This window comes from Balaenoptera ricei, chromosome 4 (assembly GCF_028023285.1).
Source record: "Balaenoptera ricei isolate mBalRic1 chromosome 4, mBalRic1.hap2, whole genome shotgun sequence".
NCBI lineage: Eukaryota > Metazoa > Chordata > Mammalia > Artiodactyla > Balaenopteridae > Balaenoptera > Balaenoptera ricei.
In genome coordinates, this window is record NC_082642.1 from 36,006,999 (window position 1) to 36,019,731 (window position 12,733).

Sequence of the window (12,733 nt, forward strand, 5' to 3'; positions counted from 1 at the left end):
ACTATACGATCCTTGGTTGGGAGAAACTGTGGATGCAGAGGGCCGACTATAAGTTACATGCAGATTTTCAGCTGCACAAGGTTGGTGCCCCTAATGCCCACATTGTTCAAGGGTCAACTGTGGATCTTAAAAGTCCTCATCACAAGAAAAAAAAAATATTTTGTAACTATGTATGGTGATGGAAGTTAACTAGACTTATTACAGTGATCATTTTGCAATGTATACAAATACTGTATCATTTTATACACCTGAAATATAATGCTATCTCTCAATTATACCACAATTTTAAAAAAAGAATCTCTATATAGAAGGAAGGGGTCTAGAATGCAGCCTCACTTGGTAGATGTGAAAGGAATGAAGTAAACTCAGTGCTGTATCTTTAAAAAAGAAAGAAAGAAAGATACCGTGTGTACTTTGAATAATGACAACGTGTGTGCTGATCACAGAACAGCGCCTGGCACATAATAAGAATTCGAGAAGTGTTTGCTATGATCACCTTCATTACTTGGAAAGGCAGAACTGCAATCAGAGGGCCCAAGCTCCATTCCCGGCCCTACTGTCCACTGACCATGGACCACAGAGCCTTCCCTCCCCCCGGGGCTTTGGTTGCTGCTGCTGTGAAGTGGCCCTTTCTCACTTTCTTAAAAAAGAAACATTTATTTTCCGTCAACCTTATTTCTGCTTTCTGTTTAAGAGTCTGTGCAACAACAGCTGAAATTCACTCAGTGGTTCTTCCTACCCACTCAGTGGCCTGAGCAGTGGGGCCTGGGGACCAGTCTTCAGCGGGAACCCCTGGGCAGGCACGGAGGTCCTGCCCCACCTTCAGACCCCAGGTTGAGTAGCGGTAAATTCGGGAGCTGGAGCTGCCCCTTCACCCTGAAATTCCTCCTCAGTCACAGCCTTTCAGCAGCAGCCTGCCCTTCTGTCCCCATCTCTTCAGCATCTCTGTACAAGCAGAGATCACGGGCAGAACCTCGCCGGCCAGCACCCACCTGCTCAGACCTGCTGAGTGTGCTCCCTTGTCGTGGCCTGGATGGCAGTGGCCCCTTGGCGCGGAGGAGAGGCTGTGTGAAGCCGAGCCATGGAGCGGGTGACAGGCTGACGTCACCGGGATCAGGAAGCCCTGGGAGTCAGGGCTCCTGCAGGGTTGCCTGGATGGTCCCAGGAGTGAAGCTGCCAGTGACAGGAGCAGCCCCAGTGGCAGCAGGACACGTGAGCACAGCTGGCCGGCCAGTCTCCCTGGAGGAGAGAACCCTGACATCAGCCCAGTTTTCAGTGACAACCACGGCACGAGCCGCCAGCAAGAGATTCTCCCAGGTAGTCTTCAAATTTATGATGTGGAGGCCATCACTTCTCCTTTTGTAGATGCTCTGTCCCTTTTGGAGGTCCAGGTGGGGGCCCCTAAGTGGGTCCCTGCTGCAAGGAATTTGAGGACATCCTCCTCCTTCATTTGCTCTGGACGTTGTGAAGTTTGCCCTTTGAATGACGGCGGGAACCCAGAACAACACCTTGCAGACTCCTCTCTGGCAGCACAGAAAGGCGCTTTCCCACTTTTCACGTCCCACTTTTCCGTCTCACATACCTGACATCCATGCTTTCGGCTCCACACCAGAGAAGCCCATTTCAGGGTATACAGTGAGCCGACCCCTCAAAATACAGCCAGAACACGAGAGAGTGCGGTGAGCTGCCTGCGCGGAGAAACGTCAAAGACACTTACAAGACAAAAAATAACGTTCCATTGTGACAGTTTTTCAAATTCTTTGCATTTAGAAAATCTTAGACACTTGTGCTGCGATTTTTTTCAGAGCCAACCTTGGTTTGAAGCAATGGCAAAAACTAGAAAACAACTTATTTGTGCTCAGGTTAGATGACTTCTTATGAAAGATGACGGGGGGAGGTATGAAGACGCTTCTCTTGCCTTAAAATTCTCATGCCCATCACTGACCCCCACACCTGCACCCACACTTCCCTGCATTTATTCAAGGGCAGGGGATTGCCCACACTGAATTGCAAGCCCACATGGGAAGAACGTTGCATTAAGTTACAACTTGTCATATATAACTTAATTGAATTCTCTTTAAAAATGCCTTCCAAGTGGTCCAGAATCCAAAGGCATACGTGGATGCAGAAGGCTGAGAATAGCCCTGGTCACCTGGAAGAAAGGCAGGAACACGCAAAGGAAGCTGGAAGCGCCTGAAGAATAACATTGCCAACTTTGGTTTTTCCTGGGGCCACGTCAGTAGGAGGATCACTGAACGGAGAAGCCCACTAATATATTCCTACGTGTCCGCAGCAAGTGCCCAAAACTCCATCACTTTTAATCCTTGGGTTAAAAGATTTTCCCAAATTACCTAATTATCAAAATCATCCAGCACACTCGTTAAAAACACCTATTTTATAGGTTCTTATCTGAGAGCTTACAAGTCCTCAGGTGATTCTTACAGTCAAGTAAGTCTGGGAAGTAGTGGGTTTATGAAGTATCTGATCCTAATACTCACTGTGTAGACTATATATAAACAAATTTCTGGACCCCAGAACTACTGAATTAGGACATGCAGGGCTTCCCAACTGTACCAGGTGTTCATTATGGTCCGTGTCTCAGCTCAGACTCCATAACAAAATGCCATAGACTGAGTGGCTTGAACAACAGATTTCATTTCTCACAGTTCTGGAGGCTGGGAAGTCCGAGACCAAGGTGCCAGCAAGGTAGGTTTCATTCTGAGGCTCCTTCTCTTAGATTAAAGGCAGCTGCCATCTGGCCATGTGCTCACATAACCTCTTCTTTGTTCTCATGGCAGGAGAGAGAGCAAGCTCTCTGCTGTCTCTTTTTACAAGTGCACTAATCACATCACTAGGGCCTCACCCTCCTGACCTCCAAAGGCCCCACCTCCAAATACCATCGCATTTCGTGGTTAGGGCTTCAGCTAATGAATTTGGGTGGGGGAACACAAACATTCAGTCCAAAACAGATATTTTGAAAATGCTGGGTTAGATAAATGTTTATATGAAGCTTCTCCCCGAATTCCTAGGTTATCTGGGAAATGATAGCACATTTCAACTATCCTCAGGCATTAATTCATTAGGAAGTTTTGGTTTAAGTAGTGCATAGTAAGGCCCAAATCAAATAGGGCACCAAAAACTAGATTTTAAAGATGCACTCAAAGGGAATGGGGGATTTCGTCTAGGGCGGCTGAGGTGGGATGTGACGGGAGTGGTTCTCACTTTTAATGTGCATGTCAGTCACCTAGAGGCCTTGTGATAACGCAGGCTCTGATTCAGCAGTTCCGGGTGGGACCTGGGAGTCTGCATTTCTGATGAGCTGCTCCACAGACCACTTGCTGAGTGGAGGGGTGGGGAACAAGCATTCCCGGTATCCAGGGATGTCTGTGCCCATGGGGTATGACGCCAAAGACAAGCTTTTCAACTTAAAAGTTTTGCTTGGAGTCAATGACGTCATTGCAGAAGGCCTGAGTTCCAAAATATCATCTAGAAGAAATGAGCTTCAGAAATGCCAAGCTCTGAATAGACTGGTGGTTGCCAAGGGGCGGGGTGGGGGGGGGAGGGATGGATTGGGAGTTTGGGATTAGCAGAAGAAAACTATTATATATGGGATGGATAAACAACAAGGTCCTACTGTATAGCACAGGGAACTATACTCAATATCCTTTGATAAACCATAATGGAAAAGAATATGAAAAAGAATGTATATATATATATGTATAACTGAATCACTTCCCTATACAGCAGCAATTAACACAACATTGTAAATCAACTATACTTCAATTTAAAGAAAAGAAAGAAATGCCAATCTCTGAACTCTGTTGCTCCCAACATTTTAAAATAACTTTCAAAACACAGTAATTGAATTAACATAACAGGTCAGAAATGATCTTATACGATCATCAGATTATACCAGGAGTTTCCCAAATTTCTCCCCTTCAAGGGATCCTTAAGTGACTTTGTAATTTTTTCACAACATCCCTAACCCAAAAGAAATGACCAACTGCTTTATTTACTAATTTGTTAGGTCCATACAACTTGGTATTTTTTTTTTTTTGTCCTAACAACTTAATAGCCATTTGAAAAAATAATACACATAAACTGAAAGAAAATCTGCTTTTTTTTTTTTTTTATCCTTAAATAACCACAAGCACTTATTAATCAGGATGTGTGCATCCTGGGCACCACACAACTTCTTAAACCTTGGCATCAGATTGGACACTGCCACCCTCAGCCCTCATTCCACTTTGCGTTTCACGTGGTGATTGCTATTTATCACAGCAACTGTGAAAACCCAGTTTCGCAGATACTGGACACCTTGGAGGGGAATGTAGTACAATCACACTGAAGAAACTGTGAAGTATCTTGGGCTAGTAGTTTACGTGGTATCCAACAAAAATTCAATATCACTGTACTTCCGCTTCAAAAACTGAAAATTTTCTGAGCCGCGCTAACGTACCTTGGTTCAGTTTGGAAACTGCAGGTTCATACCCTTTACAAAGGACTAATTGTGACCAAAGGCAAAGTAAGAATTCTAAAAGAAGAGAGAAATTTTTGCAAGGAAGACCTACAAACAATACAACAAAATTTCCTTAGGTATTAAAGAGAAATCATTTCTTCTCTGGCTTGTTAGAATGAAAGTGTATCCTTCTTCAACTAATGTTAAGATTCTTAAAATGTTACAATCTTTTGAAGGAAAATGATTTTCCTAATATTTCCCCAGTAACAACACATCGGTTTCCCCACAGAAAAAGAGACTTAGCATGTAATTCTTATTGTTCTTTTATTTTCTTTTGTTCACCTATTTCCTTGACATTTGGTTTTAAATTAAACATAAGGAACAATTTTGATCATTCAACCTTCACCAAAAAAAAAGGAACATTGATTCAAAGTTTTACTTTATGTACCTACAATTTCCCTGTAGTCCTATTTCTCAATCAGAATTTGAATAATCTTTACAACTTGTAGTCCCCCAAACTCAGATTTAATGATTCAGTAAGTTCTGAAAAAGAAATAACAGCTGCAGCTAATCCCACTGTGCTATTCGGTAATGACAATGTTATACCACATTAGTGATTGTGACATTAATAAAAAGAAGCCCATAGGATTAACCAAAGACAGCTGACTTTAGTCAAATGTAGGTCAGGCTTTGTTTGCTCAGAAGCTGGTAATAAATTCCCAGGTAAGTGCTCTCCTGTGTCACACATATATGTCAGGAGCAAAATTTCAGGCCTGCTAAATGATTCACATTTTTAAGTTTCTCTAAGCCATTTTTGAATTATTGTTAAGCATTTAATTCCACTGCCAAGCCTACAGGCTCCTTAAAATTATGAACTTATGTGACATGATAGCATGTTTTTCCTTGAGGCACCACTTCACCTTGGAGGGTCTTGTGTTCACCTTCCGGTTACTGAAGTTCTTACTAGAAGAGGCTCAGGGGTCACCCCTAATTTATAGCATAATTATGGAGAAAATGGTGTTGATGGCTAAGCCAGCCATCTGTAATCTCTAAGTCCTCCTTGCCACAGGAAATATCGTTGTAAGTCTAACGTGAGTATTACATTCTTAATCGAGTCTTGTGGTAGGCTTTATAGGAATAAGATGTCCAGAACCACACAATCCTAAAATATATTCTTAAAATGCACACACTTTGGAAAACAGTGTAGCCATTTCTTAAAAGGTTAGACATACACCTACCATACGACCCAGCCATGGCTCCCAAGCCATTTGTCTAAGAAAGGGAACCATATGGCCACAAAAAGACCCGCACAAAAATGTTCATAGCAGCTCTATTCATAACAGCCCCAAACTGGAAACAACCCAAACCAACAGGAGGATGGACAAACAAACAATGACGTATTCAGATACCAGAATCCTCCTCAGCAATAAAAAGGAAACAACTTCAGATCTGTGCAACCATCACGGACGAATCTCTACAACAGGTGACAGAACATCATGTACAAAACAGTGCATGTTGCATGATTCCATTTATGTAAAATTCTAGGACAGTCGAAACCAATCTGTGACAATAAATCAGAACAGTGGGGGAAGTAGGGAGTGGTGCAGGATTGCCTGGAAAAAGCACACTTTCTGGGTGATGAAAAGTTCTATATCTCGTCAGGGTGCGGTTATGTGCAGGTATATGTTTGTCAAACTCATCAAACTATGTATTTAAGATCTTTACATTAAGATCTTGTAATAGGGGTGGGACATGCACCTGGCTGTTAGCAAGCGACTGGTAGCGGTCCTGCTCAGCCATTGGTCGGAGTCATTGTGGGCCCCTCCCCCAAGTGAGCAACCATTAACAGTCCTGCTCAGCCATTGGTTGGCACCAAAGTGGGCCCCTCCCCCTCCCCTTCCTCTGTATAAAAAAAGCCTGAATTCGGACTGAGGAGAGATGGTTTTTTGAGACACTAGTCTGCCATCTTCTTGGTCTGCTGGCTTTCCAAATAAAGCCATTATTCTTTGCCCCAACAACTGATCTCCCAATTTATTGGCCTGTCGTGTGGCAAGTAGAGCAAGCTTGGTCTCAGTAACAATCTGTGTGTAAACTATACCTCAGAAAATAAAACAGTGAATTCCCTGGCAGTCCAGTGGTTAAGACTTGATGCTTTCACTGCCGAGGCCAGGGTTCAATCCCTGGTCAGGGAACTAAGATCCACAAGCCACATGGCCAAAAATAAATAAATAAATAAAATATGTGTGGGTGTTCTGTAAGCTCTTCCATTTTATACTTAAACTTTATGAAATCCCCGCCTTTATTAAATACTTATGCAACTGTAAAATATTACAGGTCTTTTAGATATAAGCAGAAAGAGATATCACTTGAAAGAGTTACTAACTCAAATATTACCCAAGTAAGGATCGTAAGCAGTGCATTTATTTAATGAGTTAAACAGTTTCAATTTATTTATATTTTAATTCCTTCTATATGCTCATGGCATAACTTGAGAGCTCTGTGTGTATAAATTTTAAAAACAGAAAAATATCAATGGGTATAAACGCAATTAAGTACTTAAAGCTAGTTTGGAAAAGCGGTTGCAAGATTAGCCAAAAACAGTAAATGACACAAAAATTATTTTAACTTCTAGTACTAAGCAGAGTTCCGTTGGCTCTTTCAATACAAACCACGCCCCTGCCATTCCCTCTGATTCAGGCCCTTGTGATCTTTTATTTTTAAGTGCAGTAGATTCCCAATTGGCTTTCCTAGCTTTACTGTCATCTCCCTTGGATCCATTTCAAGTGACCATATTAATCTTGAAGCCCAGCCTGAGCACCGCATGCCATACATCACAATTACGGTCAAGGTCAGTTCCCTGGCCTGGCATTCGAAGACTGGTGTTGATCTGATTGCAGTCTGCCCGCCATGGCACCTAATCTCAAGGCCACTTTTCCCCCTGGCCTCCCATCACCCACAGATCTCTGCACTGAGGCGGCTCAATGGAGTTCCCATTCCTGCCCCTGGGCTGCTGTTTATGCTGCCTGTACATCTGAATTTTATATCATTTTGTCCCCACCTCACCATAACCAAATTCATCCCAGCTTTCAAAATCCGCTTTAGCCATCACCTCCCTGTCAAGGAAGTTTCTCATTGTCTTCACCCAGAGTAATCTTTCTGTGTTATAAACACTCATCACATTGCATGCCCAGTTTCTTATCATAATCACCACTCTCTATCTTATATTGTGACATGGTTTGGACTCCAGCTCAAGACAGAAACTCTAGCTTCAAAACATATCTCCCCAGCTGTCAGAATTTAGGCAAGTTACATCATCTCTCTATGCTTCTGTTTCTTCATCTGTTAAAAAACAAATAAATAAAAATAGTACCTCTCTTATAAGATGGCTGTGAGTGGGAAATTAAATAATGTACATATAATGTACATAAACTACTTCGTCTGACACATTAAGTGTTTAGTCATATTTATGCCAAAATCTGCTAGCTAAAGGAGAATCAATTCTCTAATTTATGGGACTATGTTCTAAGAACTGAGAGAACTTGTAAATGGAAAGTTTTTGAGGAACTATCATGATATCCCAGAAGGTTAGAGGTAGATAACTTTTGCTGGAATTTCCAAAATAGGGCATAAGTTAGGTTTTCAAAACCACAGAATGGTGGTGTTAATTCTAGGTAGGAAGAGTCTGGTGAAAAAACAAAACAACACAAAAATCCAAAAAAGGAGAAGTCATCTAGGTACCAAAGAGAAACGAAAACACATGTCCACACCAAGACTCAGACATGAATATTCAAAAGAGCTATATTCATCATTGCTCAAAACTAGAAACAAATGTCTACCAACAGGAAGTGGAGAAAGAAAGTGTGTTCTATCCCTGCAACAGAATACCACTCAGCAGTAAAAAGCAACATAGTCCTGGGAGAGCAGCAACATGGATAAGCCTCAAAATCATTGTGTTGAATGAAAGAAGGCAAACACAAAAAAAGTACATACTGTATAATTCCATCTATAACACGCTCTAGAAAAAGCAAGTAACCTTTGGTGACGGAAAGGAGATCAGAGGTTGCCCGCTGACCAGGGATGGAAGGGAAGAGTTAAGGAGAAGGGGCATGAGGAAACCTTGAAAGGTGGTGGAAATGTCCTGTGTCCCAGTTATGGTGGTGGTTTCAAGGGTCTATACATAATTCTGTCAAAATGCATCAAATTATACACGTTTTTTTTTTATTTTATTGAAGTATAGTTGATTTACAATGTTGTGTTAATTTCTTCTGTACAGCAAAGTGACTCAGCTATACATATGTACGCATTCTTTTTCATATTCCTTTTCCATTATGGTTTATTATAGGATATTGAATACAGTTCCCTGTGCTATACAGTAGGACCTTGTTGTTTATCCATCCTGTATATAATAGTTTGCATCTGCTAATCCCAAACTCCCAATCCATCCCTCTCCCATCCCCCTCCCCCTTGGCAACCACAAGTCTGTTCTCTGTATCCGTGAGTCTGTTTTTTTTCATAGATATGTTGATTTGTATCATATTTTAGATTCCACATATAAGTGATATCATATGTCAAATTATACATTTTAAATGGGTGTAATTTGTTGTATGTGAACTGTACCTCAATCAAACTAATTTTTGAGAAAAGAAATCTCCAAAATACGAAATGATATTTTTAAGTCGGTAAGAGTGTAAAAAAGGAGTAGGGCTGATTGGGACACAATACATTTTCACTGAGAAAATGTTATATTTTCCTGATAATTTTTCCTTCCCCGATAGGGCTATTGGGTTGCAGGATCTGGGAACTACCGTAGAAGTTGCTTCATTTGAAGACGCTAAAGAAGCTTTAAATTCATGTAATAAAAGGGAAATTGAGGGCAGAGCAATCAGGCTGGAGTTGCAAGGACCCAGGGGATCACCTAATGCAAGAAGCCAACCATCCAAAACTCTGTTTGTCAAAGGTCTGTCTGAGGATACTACAGAAGAGACATTAGAGTATTCGTGCAAGGATAGTCACTGACCAGGAGACTGGATCCTCCAAGGGGTCTGGTTTTGTAGACTTCAACAGTGAGGAAGATGCCAAAGCTGTCAAGGAGGCCATGGAAGATGGTGAAATTGATGGAAACAACGTTACTTTGGACTGGGCCAAGCCTAAGGGTGAAGGTGGCTTCGGAGGCCGAGGTGGTGGCAGAGGTGGCCGAGGTGGATTTGGTGGCAGAGGCCAGGGAGGCTTTGGAGGGCGAGGAGGTTTCTGAGGGGGCAGAGGAGGAGGAGGAGACCACAAGCCACAAGGAAAGAAGATGAAGTTTGAAGAGTTTTTTTTTATCTCTGCCTTCCCCTCTTCCATTTGAAAGAAAGGACTCTGGGGTGTTTACTGTGTTACCTGCTCAATGACGCAGACTTCTGAGCACATTCCAAGACAGTATACAGCCCTGTGGTCCACTTGGAAACGGTACAGATAACATTTCAAGGGAGATAACCCTGTTGGTGTTGACTGGATATTCGTATAAACTTTTTAAAGAGATGAGTGATAGAGCTAACCCTTGGAAGTGTTATTTTCATGATACGCTATCGGGTCAAATGAAGTTTTGCCAACTGGGGCACAACAGTTGGAGAGCTGAGTGGTCATTCCTGTGTCACCCGAGAAGATCTCCAGTGGCAGGTCACAGGGCTCTACATTCAGTCTATTTAACATTTTTGTCAATTATTTGCCTGACCACCTAAAAGCACAAACATCAACTTTGGGTTGACTGAACATTGCTATGTTAGACAAGAGATGATGATCTAAATTATCTTATAGGCTAAAGCAGTAGTTTAGATCTAACAAGGTGAAACTTTACAAAGACAGCTTCGAAGTAGCTGAATTGAGTCGAAAATTCAGCTTTCTGAGCATGAGATACAAGTGCCATGCCATACCAAGAGGACGTTAGGAAAAAGAAGACTTAGAGTCATAATCAATAATAAGTTCAGCGTCAATTAACAATGAAATGTAACTTTTAAGGACGTTAACATGGCCTTGGGTTGTATCAAGAAAGATGTAAGCTTTTATAGAAAGGAGGTGAAAATCTTGTTCTATATTCCATAATATGCTTATATTAAAATATTGCATTATGTTCTTGGTAGGATACTTGGTGGGGGGGAGATTAAAACTAGATCAGAGGAGGGGAAAAAACAGTATTTTTCTAATCTATGGTTCCCTTAAGGACAGGGTCTGTGTCTTAGTCATCTCAGCCTCACTACACCCATCGCAATTCCTGGCATGACTGTGATTATAGCTGTTCAAGCAAATGCTGTTGGCACCTTGATAAGACTTGGATTGACGCCATATAAAGTAGTGGGAAAGGAACAAGGGCTTTTCAGCTGAGAAGAGCCTGAAGGGGTGGGAGGAGGGGTGAAGCAAGGCAACAGGACAAGATGCACCTCTGGGAACTGAGGTGGGTTACAAGTGGCTGCAAGACCTTTGTCAAGTCCCTCCATCAAGAAACAGAGCTACCAGTGTGTCTTTTTGTATAAGCTTTATCACACACAGGGATTTCTCTGGGGCACATTCTTAGGAATAGAATTTAGGGTTATAGAGCATTTTGAAATGATCTTCAAATGAGACATTGCAAAATCTGACTGTAAAGTATCTCACAAATGTTCTTTTTCATTGAGTTGTTATTGACATATCATATATTAGTTTCAGGTGTACTACATAATGATTAAGTGTTTTGCAAATTTCCTTCTCAGTAAAATTACATCTGATCCTTTTTTCTCCATATGCTGGCCAACATGCAAAATTACATCACCATCAAAATATATGACATCTGACAGTTCTGAAATGTTATCTCCTTTTAATTTGAATTCCCTGATTACAAGGTTGAACATCTTTTCCTATACTTTATTCGCTATTGGGTTTATTCTTCTCCAAGTTTAGAGTCACACCTTCTAAGCATTACTTTCTATTGGTTCCTTTATTTCATTTATTCAAATCTCCTTTATATATTCTAGATATTAATCCTTTTAAATATTTATACATTTCAAATACCTCCTTTCAAATTTTATCTTGTCTATTTATGATATAGGAAAATTGTTTTCAGTGGAAGTTTACAAGTCATGTAAAATGTATTAATAAAATGTATTGGTATTTTCCTCTAAAAAAAAAAAAAGAAGAAGTGGAGCTATATTTCCCACCCCTTGAATCTGGGGCTGACTCTATGACAACTTGGACCAAGAGAATGCAGGGAAAGTGAAACGGTGCCAGTTCCAGGCCCAGTCTTTCTTTTTTTTTTTTTAAGATTTATTTTATTTTTTGTTTATTTTATTTATATTTGGCTATGTTGGGTTTTAGCTGCGGCACGCGGGATCTTCGTTGAGGCATGTGGGATCTTTCGTTGCGGCGTGCGGGCTCTTCATTGTGGCGCGGGCTTCTCTCTGGTTGTGGCGCGCCGGTTCCAGGGCGCGTGGGCTCTGTAGTTTGCGGCACGCGGGCTCAAGTTGAGGCGCGTGAGCTCAGTAGCGGTGGCGCGCGGGCTTAGCTGCCCCGCCGCATGTGGGATCTTAGTTCCCTGACCAGGGATGGAACCCGAGGTCCCTGCATGGCAGGGCGGATTCGTTACCACTGGACCCCCAGGGAAGTCCCCAGGCCCGGTCTTTCAGAAGACTGGCAGCTTCCATTTCCTCCCACTTAGAACCCAGCCACCCTGACTGCATGCCCTGCCAGACCACGTATGTGAACCACTTTGATGTAGATCCTTACTTCGCTGAGCTACCCTGGCTGACACCACATGGAGCAAAAATGAGTTTTTCCCTGCTTAGTTCCGCCAGACCGCAAGATGATTCGTAGAAAAAAGTTACTGTTATCGTGCTGAGCTGAGGCGGTTTGTTAGGTGGCAAGAGGACATTGAAACAGTAAACATCTTCAAATATATGAAGAGCTCTCTTAGACATGGCCCCTTGGGCTGGAATTAGAACCAATATGCATACCTTGGAGAGACTCATGGAGAGGCAGCCGGGAACTTCCATGATAAGACTAGGCAGAGAGATCCAGAAGAGGGTACCAGAGTTGGACTCAGCTGGCGTTGGGACAGGCCTCGAAGAAATAAACCAAGAATCTAGACTAGAACGCTCAGGGGACCATGGCTAGCTTAGACTCGGTCTCAGATGGCATCAGTGCCCAAGGTTCCACCTGCAGTAGCAGATAGGGGCATCACAGCATCAGGGGGAGGACCATTCAGGTTGAATCCATCCATCCAATGGCTGGGGAAAGACGGATGGGAAAGGACCAGACGGTTGTCAG

General features: G+C 42.3%; 1 protein-coding gene across 1 annotated transcript; it reads right to left on the reverse strand.

The window, feature by feature from the left end:
- Window positions 1–1,130: 1,130 nt before the first annotated feature.
- On the reverse strand, window positions 1,131–9,802 carry LOC132364331 (zinc finger C3H1 domain-containing protein-like). The gene is given in 3 exon segments (XM_059919947.1): window positions 1,131–1,523; window positions 9,265–9,451; window positions 9,453–9,802. Coding segments are annotated over 3 exon segments (930 nt in total).
- Window positions 9,803–12,733: the final 2,931 nt, after the last annotated feature.